Source organism: Dermacentor silvarum, chromosome 3, assembly GCF_013339745.2.
Source record: "Dermacentor silvarum isolate Dsil-2018 chromosome 3, BIME_Dsil_1.4, whole genome shotgun sequence".
NCBI lineage: Eukaryota > Metazoa > Arthropoda > Arachnida > Ixodida > Ixodidae > Dermacentor > Dermacentor silvarum.
The window spans coordinates 208580512-208607602 of NC_051156.1; the positions used below are offsets into that span (position 1 = coordinate 208580512).

The following is a 27091-nucleotide window of genomic DNA, read 5'->3' on the forward strand; positions in this document are numbered from 1 at the left end:
AAAGTAAAGTCCCTATATAAGAAAAGTACCGCCATCTACTCTTTCCACCGCGGCCTCCTCTCCTAAAGCGCTTGCTTTTTTCTTTACTTTTTGCTTGCGAAAGCCAAGTCGACGGTTGCGCACCTAGAAGTCCACGCTGAAGCTTTCAGGCCGGGCGCGCGCCGCCGCCGGCGACTGCGCAGAGGACTTTCAACATGGCTCTGAGGTGGAAAAAAAGAAAATATAAAGAAGTGAAAAGCGCGCGTTATCATCGTCCAATCGGAGATACAGGAGAGAGAAGCGGCGTTTATCAAAGGATGGCGGTACTTTTCTTATATAGGGACTTTACCCCAAAGTCGTCGCATGTGCAGATCGCTGTCAAGATACGGCGCGCGCCGCAGCGCAACGCAGTTGCTATCCGAGTACAAGCAGCCATCCCCCCTCCCCCTTCCTCCCACGCTGCCTTCCCGCTTTCCTCCCTTGTGCGCGATTCGGCTCACCGTCGCATGCGTTCACTCGCACATACAGCATACGGCGCGCGGGGACGATGTTATCACCCTTGGAATTAAATCGGAATTCATCGCGATGGACGGATCATCGCGGCAACCACGATGGCTGCGTAATGCGCCTGGAGTGTCCGTATCATCGCTATCGCAATGAGCCATTTTCAGCGCCCACTGAACTGCCATTTCCTTATGCTATCGATGTGTAGGCCTTGGTGAGGCTGAATGATAGCAGACAAACCATAGTGCAATAATGCTGTAAATCTTGAAATGTATATAAGCATTCTCCAGCAGGAAGCAGCAATATAGCCAGAATTGTTTCTTTTCGGGAGGTGCTGTGATGTGTGCAAAACTTGAGAAAGTAGAAAAGTAAGGCAAAAACTTGGTCCTCATAACTAGACCCACTACTACCTAGGGGACTCTTCGGCATAGCTCTCAAAAACTTGTAATTCACAACCAATTACAAGTCTGTCATGATGCTTTCACATTAAGATCATAGCTTCTGGTTGCATTTAGCTGCATTGTTGGCATTAGAGTAGATAAATTCCGGCAATGTCTGAATGTGCAGTTATTCAGGTATGACAAAAACTGGTGAAACTATTCAGTGCCATTTATTTCTGTTGCTTTCCGTGTCAAGACAACAGCAGAACTACGGAGTCTGCAGGCTGCTGCTATGCTTGAAAGTGGACTGCAAGACATATGTGCACTGCTCCAGCGGAAAGGAATACATAAGGCTTTACGAGTGGCTACCAGAGGCCAAATGGCAAGTGGTTCTCAACATTGCTAGAATACAGTGCCTGTTATAAAATTGTCTCATTGCTTATACAGCTCCAGCTAAAATTTTAACAAATCCATGTCTAACTCAATATTAAGTTTTCCCTCGAATATGTCATCTCTTCTGAACGTCCAGTGCACTTCTATTTACCAAAACCATAGCTGTGAGGTGCATTTTATTATGGGCACTGCCGAAGCCTTTCTTTCCATTTATTCAACATTTACAACACAACACTAGATCACAACAATGTGGACCCAAACATAAGGGACAACTGCATCACTAGACGACTTGAATTTTGAGGCTAAGAATACAACAGCAAGGAGTTTTACAAATAGCGCACCCAAGTGTCTTTGCATACCCAAAGCCTCATGCCCTGCTTGCGTTCTTTTGTACGGCGGTTTGCATGAAGACTCAAGATCTATGAATATCTGAAGGCCTCTCACCAAGACCCTGGTTCACAGATTCAAGCATTTTATGGAACAACTAGTATAACTGTTAGCTGACGACTGTGTTTCATGGTTCCTGTAACATAGCTTTGTAGGCGAAAAAGGGTTTTACCCCAAGTAGTAGTACTAGTAGAAAAATGATATGAGGACGCAGTATTCTGGCTTTGCCTGAAAAGGAAGGGTCCTATCTACTTCATGCAGTGACCAAATTCCATCACTTAAAAAGGCAGTTTCATAGAATAGAGATGTGCTTGCCAGCTTTATTTATTCCACAATAAAAATCAATCTGAACAAGAATAGTGTTATTTGAATCAATTCCGTGCATGCACAGCGAAATACCTACAACAACCATTCTCCAACAACTGATGCATGCTCTAAAAAAGAAATAAAAAAAAATAAGCTCTACCAAACACAGATGGCAACAAAGGCAATAGAACTCTTCTTGGCATGCTTAAACAACAAATGTAGATTGAAGAATCACAGTCATTTAGCCCAAATAAACTACATAATGCTGGTGTCTGACACAAAACACTTGCATGCAATAAGGGGAAACAAGAAGTTTCCAACTTCAATATGAAAACTTTGTTAATAACATATTCCATTTTCATACTAGTTTTGCCAGTAAATTGATGCATTTGTTGCAATCCAAACATGGACTGACTGCAATAATTTGAACTATATTAACGGCGAAATTGTGCAAGGCAACAAACAGAAGAAGGCGACTTGAAATTGAACATCATGCATGCTTGTCAGCGTTTCCTTCTCAAATAAAATTAAGAAGGTGCTTTTGTCAGGGTCAACGGAAGACTAAAGACCAATGCCAAATAATGCCTCCATCTCCTACTGATCATATTGGAGGTATTGTTGTGAGAAGGTCTCCAGTTCGCTCATCAAATAACCAGCCTTGTTCCTGCAATGAGAGCAACAACAGTCATTCACTCTTTTGTTGTGAAATGGTGTTGTGAAAGTTCACAAACATGTTAGAGTGTTCTGGTCCCGACGCCTGGCAGTAAGTTTGTCAATTTAAGAAGGATGCGATCTGCTAAAACATACTTCACAGATGTGAGAATGAGCATAAACGTGCAGCAAGGCTAGCCTATCTTACGTTTGAAAAACCTAAGATAGGCTAATATACATTAGGTATATTACAACTACACTATGACCTGACACTTTTACAGCAGCTGCACACAAGGGCATACATTTTTTTAGACTGTCAAATCAGTCTCTATAAACTGTTAATTCAATCTGCTATTCACCGCATTTGCTTAGTCCTTTAGCTCTCATGAGTGCTACAATCTAACTAAACAGAGGGCAAGTTCTCGTCGAACTCGTTTGGATCATACAGGTCAAATGCATCGAACCACTTTTGATTCTCGGTACATGGGGAAGCCCACTTGCTGAACATTGCTTAGGGCTTAGGGTTGGCAAAAATAATAGCACTCCCCTCGGAGGATGATTCTGAACCAGTAGTGCACCCAGGATCTCTGCCAGGGGGGGGGTTGACAGTTTGCCAATACCATCTAAACAGCACTAATTTCAATTTCTTCACGGGAAATTGTCAAAAAATGCGCTTTTTGCGAGTGTGCAGACGACTGCGCGACTTACATCTTAGTTGCAGTACTCAAATGCGCAAGGAAAGAAAAAGGGTTAAATAAAAGGGGGGGTTACAACTTCCAAAACCCACCCCCGTCGGCGCGCCACTGTTCTGAACATAGCATGTGTGGTACTGTTCGTACAAATAAGATACTAATTATGCACCCTCGTGAGTCAGTGGCAGTGTATACCGTATTTACATGATTGCAAGTCGACTCGAATGTAGGTCGACCCCCCCAAAATTGCATGTCTCAAAAAAAAAAAAAAAAAGAGGGGGGGGGGGGGGAGAAAAACCACGCGAGTGCATTTCACTCAAGGGAAATTTATTGATGGGGTTGCTAAGACTACTCATCGTCACTAGAGTTGACCTCACTGGTACTGCTGCCATCATAGCTGCTGCGGTCCCACAGCAAGTCGTCATCAAGTGTGAGTCCACACTTTGCGAACGACTGCACCACGACATCGCGCGGTACAGCCGCCCACGCAGAGAGGACCCACCCGCACACAGTAGCCAGGGAGGCCAAATTTCCTCGCGCTGAAGCCGCCACTGCCGCACCACACGTTCACTGACTCCAGACTTGCGTCCCGCTGCGCAGTTGTTAGCTTCCTCGGCATGGAGGATAGCAGCCCGTTTGAACACTACTGAGAACGAGCGCCGAAAGTTCTTGGCACTCATGACAGGCGCGACGATTCAGCACAACAGAAGTGACAGATGCGCGCGGCCGTCGAAAACAATCGTATCTCAAACAAAAGCTCTTCCGCCAACTACTAATACCTCCAAACGATGGCTCTTCTGCCAACTACCAATACCCCCCTAACGGCGGCTCTTCCGCCAGCTACCAATACCCCCCTAACGGCGGCTATTCCGTCAGCTACCAATACCCCCCAAACGGCGGCTCTTCCATGATCGATGCTCCCACAAGAGCCGTGCGCTCGCGGTGCGCGCAATCAAAATGTATGCAATACGGTAAATTAATACGCTACGCTTCTACCGTAACCATAAAAACGTAGGTGAAAAGTTGTAACCACGCCATAGCGCCCCTGATTTCTCGTTTCTCTTGCCATTACTAGCGGTACACGGTTCGGCTTCGATTCTAAGTCGACCCCCCAACTTTGGATTGCCAAATTTGAAAAAATGGGTCGACCTACAATCGTGTAAATACGGTACATAGAATACATGAAAACATGCTGTTTGTTCAGTGACAGCCATGTCCAGAAAACAGCAAGACACATGACGCTAGTGTGTATGAGCAATCTCCGTAATTTTTTTTCTTTTCTTATAACTCCTGATAATTTCATCATTTTTGCAATCGCCTCTGGGTTACAATAATCAATTGACAGTTGTTTCTGTGAAGCTCCATCGTTTCACAACATACCGTAGCCCTAATTTAGAAAGAATGAACTTTGAGCATAACAAACCTTTCTCATTGGATTATTACGGTCTGTTGTAATGAGCGCTGACTGAGTACTACTTGAAAACAGAAGGTTGGCTAATAATATTGTTACATGTGGAAAGACACAGACAAAAGAGACAATTTACACTGTATTTACACTGCAGCCAGAGTGCAAGATAGACACTCGCTCTCGCCAAGAGCCCAGACACTTCATCATTTTTTTTTCGCAGCAGCTCATCTCTTCACCATCCCCCCTGTCGATGGGATCGTAAGTGGTAGACCTAGCGGCAAAAGTGCCATCCCAGTGCTGTTAAATATCTAAGGCGCGCGGAGACTTGTAAGGCTTGAGCTTAGCGACGTGGACAATGTCACTGGTTGTCACAGTGGAAGATGTAGTGGGCATGGCTAGAATGATTTCATAGGTGTCAGTCACTTGGTGGAGCACGCGATATTGGGCTTGTGTAACATGAGTGTAGTTTTTCACAAAGGCCAACTTTACGAGATGATGACCAAAGCAACACGAGGGTGCTGGATTAAAAATGGACATCACGGTGATGGAGGTCATAGCGGAGCTTTTGGTTCTCTTGAGACGCTCACAATATTAGTACAGTTGCCCACAAAAGTTTATGGGACACAGGACTTGCAGAAAAGCTGAATTCACCCAATGCTGGGCTCACAGTCTCGAAATCAAAGTTTCAGCGTGTAGCAGCCTCTTCAACCTACCATTGACCCATTAAATTAGAAGCGCTACACCTTAATAGAGCAGAAATTAACATTTTACGCGACACCCGTGTCCTCCAAAATTATGTGGATGACTGTACATTCAAAGTAGGAGGCACAATATGATGAGGCATAGTTGAACTTTCACTGACTCAAGCTATTGACAGTACCTCAATGTTCTGGCATTGGTTGTAGCCTCCTCCATCTTGGCGATCTCCTTGTCCAGCTTTTTGATGTCTGCATCCATATCATTCACCACTTCATCCACAACATGCCCCAGGCGAGCAAATGTGCTTGACAGTTCCCTGCAAATGCAAGGCAGATTTGGCAGTAAACAGTATCCACACGTCTACGGTGGACTTGTAGCCAAGCTCAGAGAGAATATTGTGTCAAGGCACGTGCATGCCTTGAAGCTTGATGACTGCCACAGAAAGAGTACAGCACACCTTCTGCAGATATGCATCTGCTATATGTTAGCGACAAGAGGCAGTGTGCCTTCACCCTCCACTCCACTATATATAACCTTTCCCGCAGCAGGAAGAAGGTGATGAAGGCACACAGCAATGAAGGAACACAAGCACATGCATGCCATCAGGTGGCAAATGAGCGACAATGATTTCTTGGTGTATTGCAAGCGGACACAAAGACACACGAGCACACACACTTGTACTGTTGCTGACAATTCACCATTATTGCTGAAAAGTAAGGTCACACAAACTAAAAGTGTAGCAAGCTTCCAATATTTATTGCTGCTTGACTTCTGTAGCTATGCTTTTGTAGCTTTGCTGTAACACCATATGCTGCAACAGTTTTTCTTATTGCTTTTATTATTACATATCGCTCAATTTGCCTTCATAAGAACTTGCCAGTCAAATGTGACATGCAATAATTCGAAGGGAATATCGAAGTACAGTGACAGTGCCAAAAAGACGATGAAGCACAGCTCTATTTTACAGTCAAAACTGCTTATAGCTATACCAGTTTAACAAGAATCAGATATAACAATGAGCAGCCACAGCCCTGTGAACTTTTGGGTGTGTTGTGCGTTAAAATAAACTGCTTACTACAATGTTCCCCATGCTGTGTTATTGGTTATAACAATTAAATCTGGCTACTGGTATAAGTGAGTTCAACTCTACTTGATTTTGTCTTGATGTCTGTCCCCCGTTTTTCTTGTGCGACCCAGTTATAACAATTATTAGTTATAACAATGGAATTTTCTTGGCACTTGAACATTGGGTTTGACTTGTGGGGACGCTGGACTCTCACGCGTCCCCTGATGTTGTTTTTTCCGCATCGCTCTTGCATCTTCTGTAATCTGGCTTGCCCACGTAGCTGGGCACCGCCGCCGGTTGATGTAATTGCAGATTAGTACGAGAGATGCCGTGAGTGTTGTACTTCTAACGCCACCTAACAGCAGGGTTACTCAAGTGCGAAAGCCTGTTCCTCTTTGGCTTCGGGTCAGTAAGCTGCATGCATATTATTTCGCGCGCTCGCTGGCCGTTCGCGGTACCGTCCTGTGAAAGGCTTAGGAGCAGGACACCGGAATGGACGAACACGATCGTTCGAACGCACCACCGTTCACGTGACCATACACACGAATGATTAGGCGTAAGTGTCCAGCATGGGGGCAAACATATTCGCCCGCTATCCAGTCGCGGTGAGTTGGACTTCCTCGATTTGTCACGCCACCATCGGCATACCCTATTGGTAATAATTTGGCTCGCTAGATTGGTGTATGAAAGGCGTAATACATGCTCTTGTGATTGTCTCCACAACTGTGTTGTCGTTCCTTCATCCTATGGGCATGTTTTAGACCCAAGAGACTCTATTCCAATGTCCTCAAAAGCACACAGAAGCAAGCAATGAGATCTGCTATCTTTTTGTCATCATCTGCCAGAGCTGCTCTTTTACAGCAACAGTTAAGGGTACGTACTTTGTTTACTTTTCGAGGCATCTGTCGCAGGCATCACCACCATGTCTCCTTCACAGAAATAGCTGAACAAGAAAACTGTCGCCACCCAGAATCTGATCCTGGTTTATCTAAGATGTGTAACTGCTGCTGTCATTTGTACCGTCATTGTTGTTGGCCCAGCTATCGCTGTTTCGAGAGGCATCTTAAGCTTTCATTAAAGTGACCCCCCAAAATATCTTCCCCTTATCCTCAATGCTAGAAAAAAAAATTCTGGCAGAACCCATTTATGATAAGTGTCAAAGTTATGCAAGAGCATTCGTGCAGCACACATGCTTTATTCAACTTCCATTACAGCCAACTGAGTGGAATGTGACGGTGCATCTGTTTGGCTTCGTCGCCTTTGTAACCAAATGCATGGCACATCTTTGGAGATCTTCTGATTCTCCATACATGAGCCTCGCATGCATGTTGGTATTGTGAAAGTACAATGGTGGCAGTGCTCTTTACTGTCGCATGTGTTCCATGGCCATTCTCAACAGTTGGTGTAGCGTACTTGCTTACCGTGCTGCAGGCCTGGGTTCAATTCCTCAGTGGGGCTAGATTTTTCTTAAACTTTTTTATGCAGTCATTGTATAAAGGCCAGATAGGCAGACCAATGTGGGGTAGGGTAGCAAAAGAAATGCACTTGCATTTAAAAATAAAATGCTGAGCCCATAAGAGTTTCTTGCAATTACCTAGAGGCAAAAATGACGCATGGTGCTGCTGTATGCATAGGAATGCCAGCAAGTGGGCACTTAAGATTGGCATCTTTCTCAAGAGAGCCAAGAGACCTTAAAGATGCATCTGGCGAACAGCGTTTCGCCTGTCACAATGGGTCTTTTCGGTCACAATGCGACTAAATAAGCATGCAAGATGCCGTTTTCTTTCGTATTCTTATGTGACGAGACAATTTATCAAAATCTGAGAACTCGTGCTTGGTTGTACAGTCATGTCAAACATGATCATTACTGGCAAACTGTACGCCTGTTTCAATCGTGAGTTTCTGCTTCACTTACTTATTGTACTTCATTTGAGTGCAGTATTGGCAGTACTGAAAATAAATAATAAATAAATAAACGTTATGGGAAAATCAATAATATTTCAATGAATATTTTTTCTAAGAAAGCTTTCTCTATGCAGTCATGACCATGTTTTAGGCCAAGCACATCCATGGTGCCACAGCGCCCATTAGGAAGCTTGCATAGACAATGGTGCCAAATTTCCCTTCAGGTAATGTTGAAAGCACCTCTATGACAAAATTTACTAGGCTCAAGGGAGACACTATGGTCATGCCTTTTCATCTATACTTACTGCTGCACTTGATGAGAGCAGTTGGCGCTGGTGAGGTCAACGATTAGGCGCAACTTGCGAGTGGCGTGCTGTACATACTGGCGCTTGAAGCAACGTTCTTTGGACCGATTGGTCCATGTGAGCCGCTCAAAAAGGTAGAGTGCTCCATATGTCCCCAGTGCCACTGCGATCACCTTCCACCCAATGGCACGAACCATCTGCAAAAAACAAGCCACATGTCACATACAGTCATGAGCTGAAGTCTGGAGACCACACATGCCACAGTTTTTTTTTTCTCTTTGCAGCTTAGGGCATGCAGGTTGAAATCAAGTGGTAGCATTTTACATGCACCTGCTCAACCGAAATAATTAATGCATTGAGACAGTTCTGCGTTGCACAAGTATGCTTGAATAAATGTACATTTTTGCTGATTTTTCCCGACTGTGTCCTTCCAGCAACAAGTCCCTGCAGCCTCACACAATATTAAAAATCAAAGCAACATATGGGGTATGGGCGATATACAAGGATGGCGAACTGGGCGAGTTAGAACTTAATCATGATAGCAGCGCACAGAAAACGACACAGAAAGAGACAAATGGGCAAGTGCTGTTTTACAATTGAAACTTTATTGAAAACGAAATTGGACATATATAGTATGAACAACAACAAAAATGCCATGTTTTGCCTCCAATAAAATTTCAGTTGTCAGACAGTGCATATCCCATCTTTTTCTGTGTCGTCATTTCCTCGGCGCTGTTATCATGGCTATGGGCAATGCTATAGTGGAAGGCTGAGAGGATTATTTTTCACAGGCCCGGGTTGTCAGACCTAAGTACATGGTTATTGTCGTATTACGCCCTTATTAGAATGTGGTCGCTGCAGCTGTGAATGGAACTTGTGACCGTGTGCTCAGCAGTGGAACAAAACAGTGCTTACACATCCAATGCCTCTGGGCCCCACAAAGTCACAAAAAGAGAAATATTGTGATTCTGTAAACATATTCAAGATCACTAAAATCTGACATTCTCCTTCAAGTGCGACAACACTCCTCAAAACAGGTCCAGTAGTTGCATAAAGAAAGCATTTCTACATATGCATCACATGTCATAGGAAAATTGGAGCTAAGACCAAGCTAATGTTACTTCTTGACTCTTCAAAGCATGCTGGTTACCGCAAGTGTAGCCACAGTTTCATAGCTTTTTCTCTTTTCCGAACGAACAGCAGTCTGCCTTTCTTGACATAAATATAGGCTGATGATGATGATGATGATTCGTCAACTTTATTGTTCCTACTTCCAAACAAGCAATGACTTTCTAGCTCTGCCCTGACATTTGTGGCAAGAACAACTTACACCACCTCAAAAACAGCTGCAGAGCTTCTTGTGCACATGAATGTCCAGTTGTTGTGTAGGATGCTCAAAGAAAGAAAATGATCACCAAAAGTGGCGTGCATAAGTAGATGTCAGAATGATGGCTTTCTCTTTTGTTCAAGAAAACAAAAGGGATAGTTCCATAAGGAGTTAAGACAGAAGCATTCCAGCACGGTGGTTACATGTGGTTATTGACTCAAATATTGTAAGTTCTAACCAAACAATGTTATGCTTATTATTCAATGGTGCTTAGCACATTTTTATGCCTCTTCAATAATATATTCAGTTTCTTCGCAGATGTGAACGAACTTATGTGCATGGAAGATTTGCATGAGAACTGCAGGGCACACAAGGTGCAAACACTTACACATCCTCCGACTGTGAGCACGCCAAGAGCAGTCTGGGGTGTTGGGGAGACCACTGCCAACTTGTGCACTATGCCCAGGTAATCTGGAGGAGCCACCGGGAACACTTTGATTTCATTGCTCGGGGTCTGTGGTGTGCTCAGCTGTGGCCTTGGAATCTGCACATCCAAGGCTGACATGACACCGTGCTCCTCACATAACAGGAACAGCAGGTATAATTTTCTTTTAACCTTTCTTCACTAGGACAGGATGCTCCGATTGATTCGTTGGGTTTAACGTCTCAATGTACACTCTGGGGCTATGGGAGACAACGTAGTGAAGGACTCCGGATTAATTTTAACCGCTTTAAAAACATTACATTAGATGCTGGGGTTTTACATGCCAGAACCATGGTATGATTATTTAGCAACACCACAGTGGGGGACTCCGGATTAAATGTGACCACCTGGGGTTGTTTAATGTACACTTAAATTTGAGTACATGGCGTTTTCGAATTTTGCCCCCATCGTTACGCGGCCATCACGGCCCAGGATCGAACGTGTGACCTTGTGCTGAGCAGCAGAACACCATAGCCACTGAGGTACCGCAGCAAATACAGAATTCTCAGTTAATTAAATGCAATGTTTTCAATGGGCTCAATGTTGTCCTGTAGCCATTCCTTAAGAGGGGCTGTGGCTGTGTAAAACGAAATTAGGGCGATGACTGCGCAGTTCCGTTAGAATTTAATCAGGCCTACAAAGCATTTCGGCAAAATATATTACACAACATAGCACAGGCCGATGCTATAAAGTGAACAGCACAATCTGCATGAACTACTGCATGAGTCTTAAACAGTTCCAGCAAAATCAGCAACATAGTTATAACTCAGTCTTTTTTCTTTATCTGTACAGTTTCTTTTTTTAGCCACATCAGATTTTCCAAGCTATATCTCAATGCTACATCAGCTTTAGGGCACATCTTGCAACTGCAAAACTGAATACTGGCAGTAAAAAGTTTTGATAAAAGCCCCAACACAAGCACCGGTTTCAAAATATCGGTCCTGAAACGTGTAATGACATTAAATTGGCATTCTGTCTATTTTAGTTCCACCTACAGCATAGAACATCTGAGAAAAATTGCCTTTGCATATAATCACAGAGAAACAGCTTTGATGGTCTAAAAGCATACAAATTAAAAAGTTAATCTCGGTCATGTAAACAACGAGGCTAGTTTAGACAACCTTATAAGTTGGCTAATGAGAATGCAAGTTTTGCTATGTACACTTGGCCACAAAATATTGCGGGGCACGTGAGTGCGTGGCGGAACGGCCCTCCTCTCCTTCTGGTGGCTCACCCCTGGTGTCGAGACCGACGTTTCCGCGCATGCGTGTCCCACCGCCACTGCAAGCGTGCATGTTTCCACGCTTCCTCCTTGCGCGCCGGCGATATCCCAGTGTAGCCACAGGGTGCCCCTCTTGCGATTGGCCCTGTGGTGGCTTCGGCGGTCTATTTGTGTACGAGTACAATGAACACAATTTGTGTACGAGCACAAAGTTGGCAGTCAGCAGTTGTACTGTGTTCCTCCCTTGTCAGTGTTTATTTCTTGCTGTTTTTCACCGATGGATTCATACCAACTAGCTTGCATTCATACCCTTTTAACTTTCATTGTTTTAAATGTTTTATACATCAAACATATTCCCCAAAAAGGTTAATGGGTGCTTTCCAGTACTAGACATGAAATAGTTAATGTTCTCATATCTGATGTTCCCGTAGAGAGTTCTCACATGTAGTCAACGATCTGTAAGCTTGACAAAAACTCACTGAAGAATTGAAAATTCTCAATCTGTTCCGCAGCAGTTTGCTCTTTGTGATTTTGAAGATGTGATGAATACGGTGAAACTAAATTTTTGATTGACAAGATTAATTAGTACCTGAAGGAGAGACATGCACGTGCAGTAACTCTGCAACACCTTAGCCCACATACCATGTTTGAGTAGCTGACGCCTGTGGCTGGGTCCACCTTCCGGTGTCGTGTGAAGAACTTAATCATGTTAGTCAGGCCAAATGAAAAGCGAAACTGCAGGTCTTCTTGGAAGTCGCAGCAGAGGCTCTCACAGTTGATCCGGTACAGGACCTCGAAATTGTGCCGCGGCAGAACATTGAGCATCTGTGGCTGCTGCTCCGACGGTATCAGCGATGACATCCGACCTGGCGTAGGTGAAAAAATGGTGAAGGTGGTTTGTAACCGACTGCTACACAGCACGTGATAAGTGATCAAATTGATTAAATTCTAGGGTTTTTTGTGTTAAACCATGATCTGATTAAGGGGAACATCGTAGCAGGGAGACTCTGGGTTAATACCGACCACCCGGTAGCTTTAACGTGCACCAAAGCCTAAGCACAACAGTGTTTTTTCTTTTTGCCCCCATCAAAATGTGGCCGCCACAGCTGGGAATCAAACCTGTGACCTCAGGCTCAGCAGTGCAACACCATAGATACTAAGCTATCGCGACAGGTTCATATGTGATCACTATGGCTAAACTCTGCACATATGTGTGCAATTGCAAGAAATGCACATATCACTTCATTGATGAGGTGGCCTTTAGGTATTTGACTGCTTAGAATTGTAAGCTGTTACAATAAACAAAGATTGATATTGCAACCCTGTTCATTTATACCCAGCATTCTCTTCAATATCTTCTTATATTGCCCCCCAGTTACCATTTAAAGTACTTCTTTACGCTCTGTAATGTAGACCCCTTGGTAGTTGTGGGCAATTGAGCCAGCAATGCTGAAGATGACACTGGCACTAGCGCGAAGTGGTGTAGGACGATGTCACACAAATTGAGAGAAAAGTGTCAAGAAGGAAGAATTGACTACCATGGAACAGAAACACGGATACCATGGAACACGAGCAAGTTTGTACGCTACAGAAATGCGATGAAAGGACTGCAACTACAAAGCTGTCAAATGTTGATTACCTTTACGGCCACCAGAGGATGTGAGCATGCAACAGTTTTCAAGCTGCTCACAGATATTACTCGGTCACAAAGGAGGCAAAGCATGTGCAAATACAAAATACTTTGTTCCATGACACTGACAACACTGTGTATTAAATATACGCAGGATGCTGCAGCTGACGTTAGCCAAGCTGTTGAAAAACCGGTAACAGGTATGATTATGATGCTTTGCCTGAACAAGTCTGGCAGTGAGCACTTTTGGGACTGCTGTTGTCACTGCACAGTCATGTAAGTAATCCCGCGCCACTTTTTGTATTTTACATGCTACATGTAAAGCACGAAAAAAGTAGTTACATCAGAACAAGGCATACTGAAAACAACTGAATCGAATGTTTTGATATGCAATAACAACCTTCCAATTGAAAATTGTGCCCTTAATATGTATACAAAAATTTGAAGCTTGCTTAATTACTACATACAATGGAACCTCGCTGATAGGATTCTGCGTAATACGTTTTTCAAGATGATACTTTTTTTCTTTTTCTTTTCCCGATAATACGATTTGGTTGGATAATACATTTGATCGATACGATTTTCATATGATACGCTTTATTTTCGGTTCCCGTGAAGATCGTATCAATGAGATTTCCCTGTATACACTCGAGTCAAGCTGCACTCGTTTAAGGTTTTGCTCATATAAGAGCCACACATTCAACTTGGCAGCCCAAAATTAAAAAGTCTGACGACACTGTGCATGGCGTGTGGAGTCTTTGGACATGGTAACAACAGCAATGAGAACTAAATGGGCACTAGGTGCGTGGTGTGAATGTGTGGGCAAATAAATGCGTGATAAAAGCAGTAGCATAAGTTTTTTTTTTGTACAAAGGGACCACGGGGATAATGCACGGCAGGAAAACATTTGGATGGAAATGGCCCAGCACTGTGAAAGCGCTGCACCTCATCAACATTGCAAAAAAAGTGTGACCTCTGCACAAGTATGCACAGTAATTCTCTTTAATTAGGCAGGTAATCAGCATAAAATATTGATCCTGGTGGCGGAAAAGAACTCATCACTGAAGACTGTTGGTCCCGTAACCAGATGTGTTTTTCTTTAAAGGGACACAAAAGGCAAATATCAAGTCAAGCTAAAGTTATTAATATACTCATACGACTAAGGCTTCTAGGTTATTGAGGAAAGAACATTAGTAAGCGGGAAATTGAGTAAATGTAGGCCATGATTTGAGACTCTATTGGGACATTCTAGAACTAGTCCAATGACGTAGCAACTCATTATAATTCTGTCATTGGTACTCAACCGCTGATGTGTGTGTGAAAACTTTTTATTTACAAAAGTCCTGAGGCTCGACTCTTTCAAGCCGAGGCGGGCCGCACCCACGATGGCACCGTTAGGCTCAGCGCTTCAGCGACATCGTGGGCCCTCTGGCACAGCCCGCAGCTGATCTTGAAAAGATGAACTCTGTAGCATCTTCTTCCAATGGAGCCATTCTTCTTCAGGGTTGATGAGAGTCGCAGGGCATCCCACGAGCATGTGTCTGATCCCAATGATGCCATTGCACGCATGACAATCTTTCTTTATCTCCCTTTCTGGATAAATTTTATCAAGGTGGTACGGCGTGGGATAAGTTTCTGTTTGTAATAGTCGCAGTGAAACTGCCTGAGCCACTAATAAAAAGATCATTGCATTGCATTACAAGATGGAATTAAAATGCTACTTGTCCAGTTCTAGCCGATTCTTAGGAAAAAAAAATGACGTTACCCTTGACAACGATGCGGCGGATGGTGAAAAGGTTGTTTTCACTCGACCCCACGCTCTCATGTTTTGATAGTTTCTGAATCGCATAGTGCTGTGCTTGGTCGGCTGTTTCACAAATGATCAACCACATGCACGCAGTATTCAGGCGACATCGATGCAACAGACGGACCCTGTAGCGTCGTCACGTTTCGTTGTGGGACATGGTGAAAAACGTAGCGACAAGCTTTCATTGCTGCCTGAATAAATATTGTATGCACGTAAAGAAATCTCAAGTGTGCCGCGAGGCCAACGTTTTTAACCAGAGGGTGTTAGATCTCGTTTTAATATGTTGCCATCGCCAGTAACATTCATTCCATCCCGCCAATGATTATGATGATTTACTGGCATCCCTCTTTGAAACGGGGCGGTGACCCTGCTTGATTTATTCAGGGATGCTATACATGTTTTTCATTCTAGCATTTTTTGTATACATCTCCTTAACCTATTTGGTGCCACAGATGGTACCACAGCAGTAAATGCTGTCGCGCATTTATCTGATAGCCATCTGATAGCTAAAAATCAAAATACTTTCATGACTCCATGGCCTCCGATACTGTGGGCGCTGCAAGATCTGGGATAGTATTTTTTATTTGGTGTTAGATGAGATGAAGAGAAGGCTCATTTTACTATTTATTTCTTGTTCTCACGAAGGAGAGCAAGTAGCACAAGGGAATTTGGATCGAAGCAGGCACACTGGTTGCTGTCATGTTACGTAATCACGCAGTAATGGGGGAGGGGGGTCCTGCCGTGTGGGCTTCTGGACAACAGATAAAAACAATGCAAGCAGCAGAAAACGTCACATCTATGTGATGTTTTAGGATGCAGTAGGCTGTGTCCAACTCGCTTGATTTCTGGCTGCTGTCGAATTTTATGCAACAAACTGTCGGTTGTCAAGCGACTCACCGACGGCAGTAAATATGGCATATGCAATGTGATACCTCCTCACTCGAGGCGGGTGATTTGAATTGTGCTAGACAAATGTGGACCCTTCAGATGTAATATTCTCTTAAACTAAGGGCTTTCTTGGCACAAAACATGCGCCGTGGTGTTTCTAGAATTATGCTTTAACAGTCTACATTGACATAATATTTGCCTTTAGTGTCTCTTTAACAGCTTGGCTAGTGTTGGCTTGGTCACCCTGTATATTCTGCACTGATTATATACACCACTCTCCCTCCAAGAGTGTGCACGTAATGTAGGCAATGAACGCGATCCCATTTGTCAAGCTTTCATTCCTCCAATTAGGTCATAGATCTACTCCCTTCCAAAGAAATTCTTATTTATCAATACTTTTTCTTTGCACCGAAATGGTCCAGACAAGCACCCAACCACTTAAACGTTGGTGCTCACCGATCATCTCCTTCTGGGCATTCTCGACGGACATCTGCAGGGTAGTTGACAGGCGGGCACGCAGGTTGCATCCGAGGCCGCGCTCAACGTAGGCGTGCAGCTCGCGCTTGTACACGCCCAACACCAGCGGGTCCGGGTGGAAGGGTCGCTCGAACTCGCCAACCAGCAGCTCCAGCCGGCGGATCTCCTCGCTCAGGGCGCCAGCCACCTGCTGCTCCACTTGCTCTACTAGCTGCCCGATGCGCTGCTTCGCCTCCTCCGTCAGTAGCTGCAGCTGCTGCTGCGTGAACTGCAGCCTCTCCCATTGCTCACGCCGAAGGGTCTGCTTCTCCGTCCTGTGTACGGGAGAAAGCATTGTTCATGGCGTGCATGCAGCGGGAAGATGGGTGTGTGCTTAGTGGAATGAGGTACAAACACAAGCGCTGACTCCCAGCTGAATTTTTTATTGCGATAGCAATTATATGGACACTTCAAGCGGATTTCTGCCGTCGCCGTGAGGTTTCGTATAAAGTCCAAGGGCAATAAAATCGGCGCTGGGCACAATATGCTGTATGTGTGAGTGAAAGCGCGCGAGGGACGCGCCCTTTCACGGAGAGCGAACGCATGGTGGAGAGCAAACGCAACTGTCGCTCGAAAGGCCGTGGGGGAATAGGAGGGAGAGAGGGCGACGTTGTGCTACGGCACCAACGGCGCAAGGGGAATTGGCGACTCAGTCTCGCACGCGAAAGGAGGAAAGCGGGAAGGCAGCGCGGGAGGGAGGGGGGGTGGCTTCTACTCTGCCCGCAACTGCGTACTAGTACTTTGCCCGGCTGCAGCGGTCGCCTGCACCGTATCTTGAAAGCGATCTGCAGACGGCTCATAGCTTTGTATGCACTGTGCGTTCGCCGCTCAGTTTCCGTTGAAGCGATAGACTGCACGAACATTTATCATATTTTATTTATCATAGAAGACAGTAGTCTAAATGAAAAAAATTATACCGACAACTAGAACTCCCTACCAGCAGAGACATAGAAAAAAGTAGATTTTGGTAACAGTGTTATAGGCACCTCTTGCAATGGCCTCTCATGCAATAACTTACTCTACTTATTATGCTGGCATAATGAATGTGCCGGTACAAAGTAATCACCAGGGTGACATTTTTGAACCTTCTCTTTTTTCAACAACAAAACCTGTGCAACACTAGCACATTATGGCCATTGCAGTGTAAACAAACTACCATGCCACTATACCATGCAACACAGTTGGGTTTTTTCGCAACACTGCCATGAATGCATTACCAGCGGGGTCATGCGGAGGGCTGCCGTTTATATACAAAGTGTAGTGCAAGCAATGTACACAAATAAATATACATCAGCAGGGTTCTCACTTGAGCAATGATGCCTGCTCGTAAACTTTGTCCATGATGGCTCGCAGCTCACTTGTGATCTTCTCCCCTCTTTGTGTGTGCTGCTCGAACTTCGTTTTTACCGCAGACTTGGAAAGGCACTCCTAGAAAGAACACAATAAAGGAGCCCTTAGTGCCACATGTGACAACCAATATGGTCCCGACTTCGTCAGTTATGAACAGACGTTGCAGTAGGTCACTTACTTCAAATTTCCTCTCGAAGTCTTGAAATTCGAAGTATCTCCCTTGGAACCCTTCGGCAAGACCTATGCCCGCTACATGGAAAACAAGATATATGATGAGCTCTCTTGTTGCATGTCCACGGACAGCTTCCCACCACCAACACTACCAGCTGGTCACTCATCACATTAGGCATGAGTAATTCTCTGAAGTACTGAATGCTGAGCAAGTTGGTATTCCATACTGATGAAAAATGGCGCGATAAACACGACACTGCGCTCATGTCATTATTCTTTTTTGCCCCTTCTTTATCGCACTATTCTTCCTCAGTAAGTAATTCTCTGAACAGAATTCCTGTTAAGGAAGTCTGCCCAGAGAATTACTTATAGTGTTGGCTCAGGCTCGGAGGTTCCTATTAAATACATGGAAGCGGAGAAATGGTTTTGCCTGGCATACCACGCACTGAATTTGACGAGGTTTGTCGTATTTTAATGAAGTTATAACCTAGTAAATGCAGGCAGCAAATTTTTATTAAGGCATCCAATTTTTGATAAAAGTGGTTGACAACTGCAAAACTGGAGAAACGAAAAAAAGAAGAGCTCCCCAGTACCAAGTTTTTTCAACTTTCCAACTCAATAATAAATAACAATATCAGAACTCTTTAAACTGCACCTATTAAGACATCTATAGAGGAAAAAAATTGATGTACTGTACACCTTACTGCAAAATGCCAGTAATTTGCGAGTAGGACTTTTGCAGAACACTTGTAAAGTCTGTAATGCTTCAAGTAAACTGTAAGCAGTAAGCAGTTAGCTTCTTGGAGCCACGCACCAACTGGCAAGAAAACCCATTTTTCTACAATATATATTTCACAAGCAAGTTGATGTGTATGCGCATATCAAGGGCAGCATTTGTGTTTTCTCCTGACCAAGAAAACTGGGTGCACATTAAAACCAAGGATGGGTCAGAACCAAATAACTACAGTATAAGTTCATTCACCCAGGCTTTTGTGATCTCAGCTTTTCAATCTGGTAAGAAATGGTACCATTTTATGCTGTTATGCTGAGCTTCTGTACTCTGCCTGTTTATATATGTTCTTCATTCATTCGTTTATATTATGTTATATAGCTACATTTTCATTTTAACTTTGTTCTTATTTAATAACCCCCACAGAAAGCTGTTGGCTCTCATTTTTACAGTTACCAAACGAATGCAGGGAAATGTCACTAGGAGTTAAAGGTCTGGTCATGTTTCAGCAAGACTAATGTTTTTATGGGTTGCTACTCACACAGAAGCAACAACAGCGGGAAAAACCACCCAGCAGATTATTTATGTATGTGGCCTTGTTCAGTGACCTGTTTCTCCATTAACTGTACAGGAAAGCAACGAAGTCAGTTTTTACATCCATCAGAGCGTAAGGTGATGCTAGACAGCATGCAAGTATGGAAGGAAGCGATAAATAAGACAATAAGAAAGTTGCTGCTCGAAAGTTTTTTTCTTATGCAATACAGAAGTCTCTCAGAAAAACGTAACCCAGTGTGCCCTTGCCCTCACTAGATGTGAAGTAATCAACTTAGATGCTGGCACTGGTCTCACTTCAAGAATATATGGCCCTCTAGGGCCTCTAGCATCTTCACAAGATCATACAGGGTCAGGCCAATGCCACTGATTGCAGCTAAGCCCCAAGTTCTAATGGGTGTTCAGGACATGGCCATAATGGACAACACTTTTTCTTCTTTTTTTTTTCTTCCTTTCGTCTTTTTTTTTTTTTTTGAGCAAAGGGCACAATCTGAGACCAGAAAAAGACCATTCTGCAGTATTATTTCACTCCATAGACGCAAAGGTTAAAGGGGTGCTGCAACACTCTTGAAAAGCTTGCTGGACGACACTGGTAGCAGCATCACGATGTGGCATTTTCGTGCACTTCATGCAATGGACAAGATATGATTATTGGCTAAAAATGTATTGTGTTATTTACGTTCGCAAGATATTCCGAGTACTACACAAGAACTGTGGCATTACGTTTTACAGTCTTTAAGTCAAGCGCAAGGTGTTGTAATAATGGAAACGATGCCATCAACATGCAGAGAAAATGGCGCTCCCATGTGAATCTTGCAGAAGCTGTTGTAACTACAGAAGTGTCGTCACGGCCTCCAAGGACAGGATCGCGCACCAATAAATATTAGAAGAAATGGTGATGCCATCAGGAAACTTAGCGGGGGCTGTTAACCATGGCGCACTGATTCCGATATGTAATTTCAAAGCCCAGCTGCTATTGGGTACCACAGCCAGAGGAGAGGGAAATAAGGCATTCAGAGCCACAACATTTAATGACAACAGTAGCTCTCATTTTGCGTGAAAGTCTCTGTGATCGATAACTGGTTTGTGTGTGTTACTTACTCTGATGCCCTTTGCTCTTTACGTTTTTTAACATGCTAAGGATAGGTTAGAGCAAGAATGGTTGCATTAAAAAGCATTGCACGGCCCCTTTAAGGGGATGGAAAACTACATCTTTTAGAAAGGTTCAAGCGCAAAGACGAATGTAGAGTAGCACACAGAGGAAACAAGAGTGCAAAGCTCACAATGCTGTGGTAGACCCTGCTGCTTGCGCAGCCTGGCACTGAGGACCTCCCGTGCCGACACAAAGAACACCCTGTCCTCGGCTTGCTGGCGATTGGCAACTTTCAACTCGTCCACCAAAAATGCAACGTTTCGCTCCAGGTGTTGTTTTCGTACCTGTGGGGAAGGTAGCATATGTGAAAAGAAAGAAAGAAATGTACATGTAACACATTCATAAGCAATGAAAATGGATAACTTTAACAATGTTTTCTTTTACTTTTCTATACTATTTGGTTACTACTAATGTGTAACCAAAGTGTACTAAAACATGCGAGTTCCACTTGCCTTCTCAATGATCTCCGGCTCTGACGCAGATGCATCCCAGCGATTGTTGAGGATGAATATGTTTGGCTTAGAAAGGCGCTCGCTGACCTTGTGAAAGAAGTTCTTTTCCTGGAAGCACAGCGTACACAACTTTGGTAGTAGCGTTTTCTTTTCGATATGCATGTAAACGTTGTTGCCATGGTAGTGCCAGAACACTATTCCCATTTTTTTTTCTTGCGAGCATTCTGTTGAAGCAATGTTTCAAACCTCCTAGAATTAACTAAAAAAATCTTGTGACTCTTCTTCAAAATATACTACGACAAATTCCAACATCAAATATATTTAAGACACATCTTTAAGCCTAGAAGTATCAGTTACTATGGTATCAATACTGATGATACAAAAACATATCTAAGGCAAATATCTACGGCAATGGCAGTGTTTATTGCATACAAATGTGTCATAAGAGCTTATGAAAAGTTACTTCATTGCAATTTCTAGTATTAGCAGCACTGCAAATTTCACTGAAATGGAAGATTCCACTAATACAGCATTTAGGATACTCTATAGAGATGTTGGGCGTCCTAGTTGACAAAAAAAAAAAAAATTGTGCATGAAATTCATTAGAAGTCTATTGTCCGACATACAGTTTTGCCACTAACAAGCAATGAAATCCACTGTACCTAGAGGAAAAGTCACTTAGAAGTCAATGCTGATTGCCAAATCACTTACAGTGACCATCAATGTAGACTCAGCATTGGCCACAAGCACAAACACATCAGCATCCAGGCAGTGCTTGTCAATCCATAAATCAAGATTTGGGGACACATCGATGCCAGGGCTGAAAATAAATGAGGTTTACATCAAAATTTTCCTTAAAAATGGACTCTGCATTATAGAAGCACACTGCTGACATCTATACTCTGAGAACAGTTTACACGCTTTGGCTTATCTTTGTTCCACAACAATAATTGTCATCTGTCTTGCTTGCACAGTCTATAATGCAATACTTTATTAACAGTCTGGCAAAAACACAAAGGTGCGTGATAAAATACAACCATAACCACCGGCAGCTTAGGTTGAAAGGTAATTTTATCTGCATGTAAGGAGGCAGACAGCTATATGGTTTGCTGTTATCAATGAGACAAGAAGATTAGAAAATTATACTGCATCTGCCACTACTCTATGGACCAGAAATTCACAACACTGGGACAGTATTTTCATTCAACAACTTTCAGGATATTATATTTAATGCACATTGATCAGCCAAGCCAGACGAAGCAAGTAAGATGAATGATCGCACCACTCCAAGGGCATTATTTTCATGTTACCTAGTTCTCAGGTGAATTGACAGGATGCCCATCACAAACCTCCAGCGAGGCATAGCATTGCATGTTGTTCCCAAAATGTGAGTTTCACCAAAAGTGATTGAGATTATGGTGCCTATTGGCAAGCGCATGAATATGCAAGTGATACGCAGGATCATACCTGTCGACCAGAACTACATCATCACGCAGAAGATTGCACCTGTCCTTCGGCCAGAAGATCCTCACCAGTGCACTCTCGCCAAGTGATTCAGAGTTTAGTGCATTGGCAAGCTGCAGCACAGACTACAAGAACATGAAAGAATAGCAATTAATACAAAATAAAGATACAGTTTAAGAACTATACATGAGAAATGACTACTAACACAAGCTGCCTTTTAACATATCACCTGAAAAGCTAGTTGTTACAAAAGCTTTGGTGAACTTAAAAACAAAACCAGATGTCGCACCTCCACATTCTTGGGCTCACTGGAGTCCTCAGTCAGTAGATACGCTTCAGAGCTGTCTGATCCTTCTACTTGAAGAAAGCAGTTTGTGGTGTGTCCCAAACCACTAGGCAGAATTTTATCCTGTAGCATGGAGTTTATTACTGTGCTCTTCCCGTTGCTGGTCCTAAAGAAATGATAAATATGGCCAAGGTACTGACTATGCAGCAGCAACATACTGCAGGATGTGCAGTATGGAACACAATGTCAAGGTAATGTGTGACTTTTGGCCATTTGAACAAATATTACCTGCCAAAGAAGACAACCTTCATGTGATCACGTGACAAGACGTCTCGAATGCCAGTAATCTTGACTTTGAACTTTTCGACGTCGGAACAGTCTTCGGCCTTGAATGCTTCCATGCCAGAATTGAGGGCTAAAAATATGCACGCAAAATGAAATGGCTCACGAGAATCATGAAAAATGAGGCATGGACACAATGCTTCAAGATTCCCAGCACACATGTCTAGCGAAAGCGAGTGTCATGGCTGTGGAGCTAGGAGAGGGACATCTCATTCTGTAGCAGCCACGTTTAAAGACAATGCTTCCGTTGTCATGCAGCTGCAGGGATGCAGAACTTGCTCAAGCAGGAATGCCATACCTTGAACCTAGCACCTACATTTCCTTGTCTCGCATGCTGCACACCACTCATGCACTCTCTATATAGGCCAAGCTGGCAGATGTGTGAATGATCGAGCAAGGGCACATGAACTGTCTCTAAATAATAGCGTAAACGAAAAATTATAGGTGTAAGGTTAAAAGACAGAGGTGTGGATTAGAGAGCAAAATGGGTTAGCTGATATTCTAGCTGAGATTAAGAGGGAGAAATGCAGTTGGGAAGAGGTCATGTAATGTGTAGAATTCAAGAATGGGTGGCAAGAGAAAGGAAGTGGAGTCGCATGTAATCGTATGTAAGCACAGTGATCACAACAGCTTAGCATGAATAAATTCCTATAGGTATAAGTGACCTTTTAACGGGGACTATAAGTGCTAGTGGTTCGAACACTAACTCGTGTACACTCGCGCTCACTTCAGAGCTTTTGGTGTGAACATGAGAGTCAGAGTCTAAACAAAAAAGACGTCAGTGAGCGGTGCATAATTTTACAGCACTACAGGGTTTGTATTTGAAACCCAAGCCTGGTCCCTAAGGTTATTTTTCTTTTTTTTTTTCGATCTTCTATTGAATGAAAAGAAAGTAAGAAACACTGAAGAAATCGCACACTTCTTCCTGAACGCGCGGCACGAAAGCAGATAATAAATCTAGGACACACGCTCGTAATCAGTAAAAGCTCTCTCCTAAGGAGCATCAGCTCTCGACAGTTGCTTAAGAAACTAGAAGATATGGCTCACCTGCAAGAAAGGCGTGGCTTTCTTCCACGTATCCCTGGATTCCCACGAATACATCGTTGATTCGCTTCTTGGCCGACACGAAGATCTTCAGTGGAGAGATAGTTAGATCCGCGAGTTGCCTTGTGTCTTTAGGTAAGCTTGTCAGTTTTGGCGGTGATCCCGATACCGGCTGGCTGGGAGGACTCGGATCAAGGGGACTCAAGGAAACTGACCGGCTGAGTGAGCCGGACATGGTGCAGTGCAGCTATGCGGGCACAAGCTCGAAGATGTGCGTTTCGCGGAGGTAAACGAATACGTCGGATAGATCTGGAAAGTAAAAGCACAACCTACTGTCGGCGAAACACCCACTGCATAGTTGTAGCATGAAGACAGGTGCATTCGTTTACACGAGAAACATGCAGACGTCCCAAACTCTAAAGGACGTCCTTGCGAGACACTTGTTTACGTTATACGTATGGTACGTGCTGGCAGAACTCCTTCACAAGGTAGACTCATGGCTGCGCACAAGGTGCAAGAAACTTCATTTCAGAGCAAGCAGGTCAGCCTTACGGGTCATTCAGGATGCATTTCATGTGGAATTTCCATTCACTAACAAGACGCACCAGGGACCCATGCTGAAATTCTAGGCAAATGGAGCGATGACATGAGTTTGGGCAAGCGCCTTGTGATGATTATAGAGAAAAAATAACATGTAGAGTCTGATGCCATAAGGTTTACAGCGCCACAACGTCCTCCTAAACGTGCACTAAATGCGTTCTCAAATTTATTGTAACAAATATAAGAGTTAAAATATGTTTATATTATTTTATAGGTTGTGTTTATACTTCCTCAGCGATAGGTGGCTGTGGGGTTCAAAACCCGACGCGTCTCCGGCTCCCGCAAATGCTTTCGGCGCTTCCAACCAGCAAAGGCATAGCCTTCAAGATTCAAATTTACTCGGGAAGCCACCATACTGGGGTGTGCATTTTAATACGCTGGGCGTTGGCGCGTATGAAGGCTTCATACTAGAGTTACTCTACATGCTCCCTACTATTCTAGTACACTCATAGAGTTTCTAAATAAAAAACATATAGTAATATGAAACTCTATGAGTACACTCTACTCCCTACGTGGCTCCCTGCGGGAGCCGTATATAGTAACTCTACTTCATACTACTCGGCGGTAGCGCCCTCGCCGCCCCTGCAGTCTCAGAGCAACACCAGCTGGTCTCGAAGGCAATGCTTGTGTGTCCAGAATGCGCTGAAAGAGATTACAAGCGCCTAAGATCGCCCCGAGAACGAACGCTGCGAGCGCCGCTCGTGTGACGTCGGGGCAAGGACTCGCGCCTGTCGTCTGCTGCAGTTCGGGCGGCGCCCGGGCGCCTTCTGAAGTCTTTCCGTTTGTTCGCTCTCGTCCCCTATGCTTGTACACTTATGACGGTCCTCTCAAATATATTTTTACGACGTCGTCGTTCGCGAAAATTTATTCAAAGAGCATATTTCCTATACGACAATATATTTCTCAACGGCAACGCTACAGCGCCAGTCGAAGGAGCTCACCTGGAGACCAGCCCATTGCGGGTTTCTCATGCGCGGATCTACACTTTGCTGCGGTAGCTCACGTGAATAATAAAAGCATAAACGTTATGACATAGCACATAAAAATCCAGTTAAGATACCATACCTGCCATGGTGCAACAAGCATGTCACAAACGCTGGCTATACATGACCTCTACAACATGTACCTTGATTTTAACCCGCTAAAACATGTTTGCTCACGACAAGTAGTTGCATGGCATGATATTGAACTTTTTGCATTTCTTCACAGAAACGCTCGGCAGTAACACGAGGACTTAACTAACCCTGAATTTTAGATTCTGCCAGCACCACTTGCATTTTAACTGCTTCTCAAAATTAAGCCGTTCTTCACCGCTTAGTGGCGGTAATCTAAAGCAAAGCTGATTGAGGCTTCCAGCAGTTTGCAGCACACGGAAAGGAATGTACCAATATTCATTCCCTTTTCCGTGCTACACGTTCAACTCACTTGACCAATTTACTTTAACCTATTTGACCAATTTACGCTAAAGGAATTTACGCTTGTTGTTTGGGAACAGACATGACGAATCTGTTAGGCGAACTGACACATGTTGCTTGGCCCAAATGTTTGAGTGAAATATTCCTTTTGAGCCTTATGGCTGCATCCAGCAAGAAGTAGTTATTCATTAGTAGTATTCATTAGTATGGAACATATTGAAGATATCATTATTCTTTCGTGGAGGACAAAAATCAAGTGAATTCATTTGAGGCTTGCGGTGTCTTCTTTATGAGGTGGTCATACGATGTTCTCTTTTATGTACTGACGAAGCGAATAATCCTCAGTTTGTATATATTAAACAATGCAGAATCGAGACGTGGTGCGGCAGAAGGTGTTTGAATATTCCTTTTCAAGGCAGCCTAGGCTGCGCTGTAGTGCCTCGAGTATACTTCAGGCATTGCAATTGGCGCTGTAAAGAACTACTTCATGGCTTCGAAGTTGTAGTGAACTGATGGGTTTCGCGAACAATGCGTGCCTCGCCATAATGACAGTAGGTTGCTTCCAATGCGGGAGGGGTGTGCCATATTGTCAATAAAGACCAATGAGGGCCGTTATAAATAATTTCATCGCTTGAAATTGATTTACTCTCGATCTTGACCATGACATTTTTTTTCGGGTGATTGCGGTTATTGTATTCGTGAAGTACAACAGCTATACATGACGCGCCGTCGTGTAAACAGCCATGAGCAATGCGTTTTCTGGGTGGCTGTGTCAGAGGACGGGGAAAGTAGTTGCAAATATATTCATGCAATATTGGCGCCTAACTCCTGATTTTACGCATTAATAAAGTGGCCGCATTTGACTAGAACGACTCACCAGAGTAATAAAAATCATGATGAAAGTTTCGCTGGGAAGTGTCCTTCTAACACGGATTTATAGTGTTCACACCAAATATCAAGATTTTTCTGCCATGTAAAATGCA

General features: G+C 43.7%; 1 protein-coding gene across 1 annotated transcript; it reads right to left on the reverse strand.

Annotated features, from left to right (window-relative positions):
* Positions 1-1929: 1929 nt before the first annotated feature.
* On the reverse strand, positions 1930-24784 carry LOC119446569 (transmembrane GTPase Marf). Its single transcript, XM_037711031.2, has 16 exons — positions 24646-24784; positions 24097-24402; positions 22996-23122; positions 22711-22873; positions 22425-22546; positions 21669-21777; positions 20958-21065; positions 20636-20789; positions 18078-18148; positions 17856-17977; positions 16490-16824; positions 12351-12574; positions 10391-10546; positions 8676-8872; positions 5581-5715; positions 1930-2613 (listed from the first exon to the last, which is right to left on the reverse strand). The coding sequence occupies exons 2-16, from the start codon at positions 24326-24328 to the stop codon at positions 2544-2546; spliced, it is 2325 nt and encodes a 774-aa protein (XP_037566959.1). The 5' UTR covers positions 24329-24402; positions 24646-24784; the 3' UTR covers positions 1930-2543.
* Positions 24785-27091: the final 2307 nt, after the last annotated feature.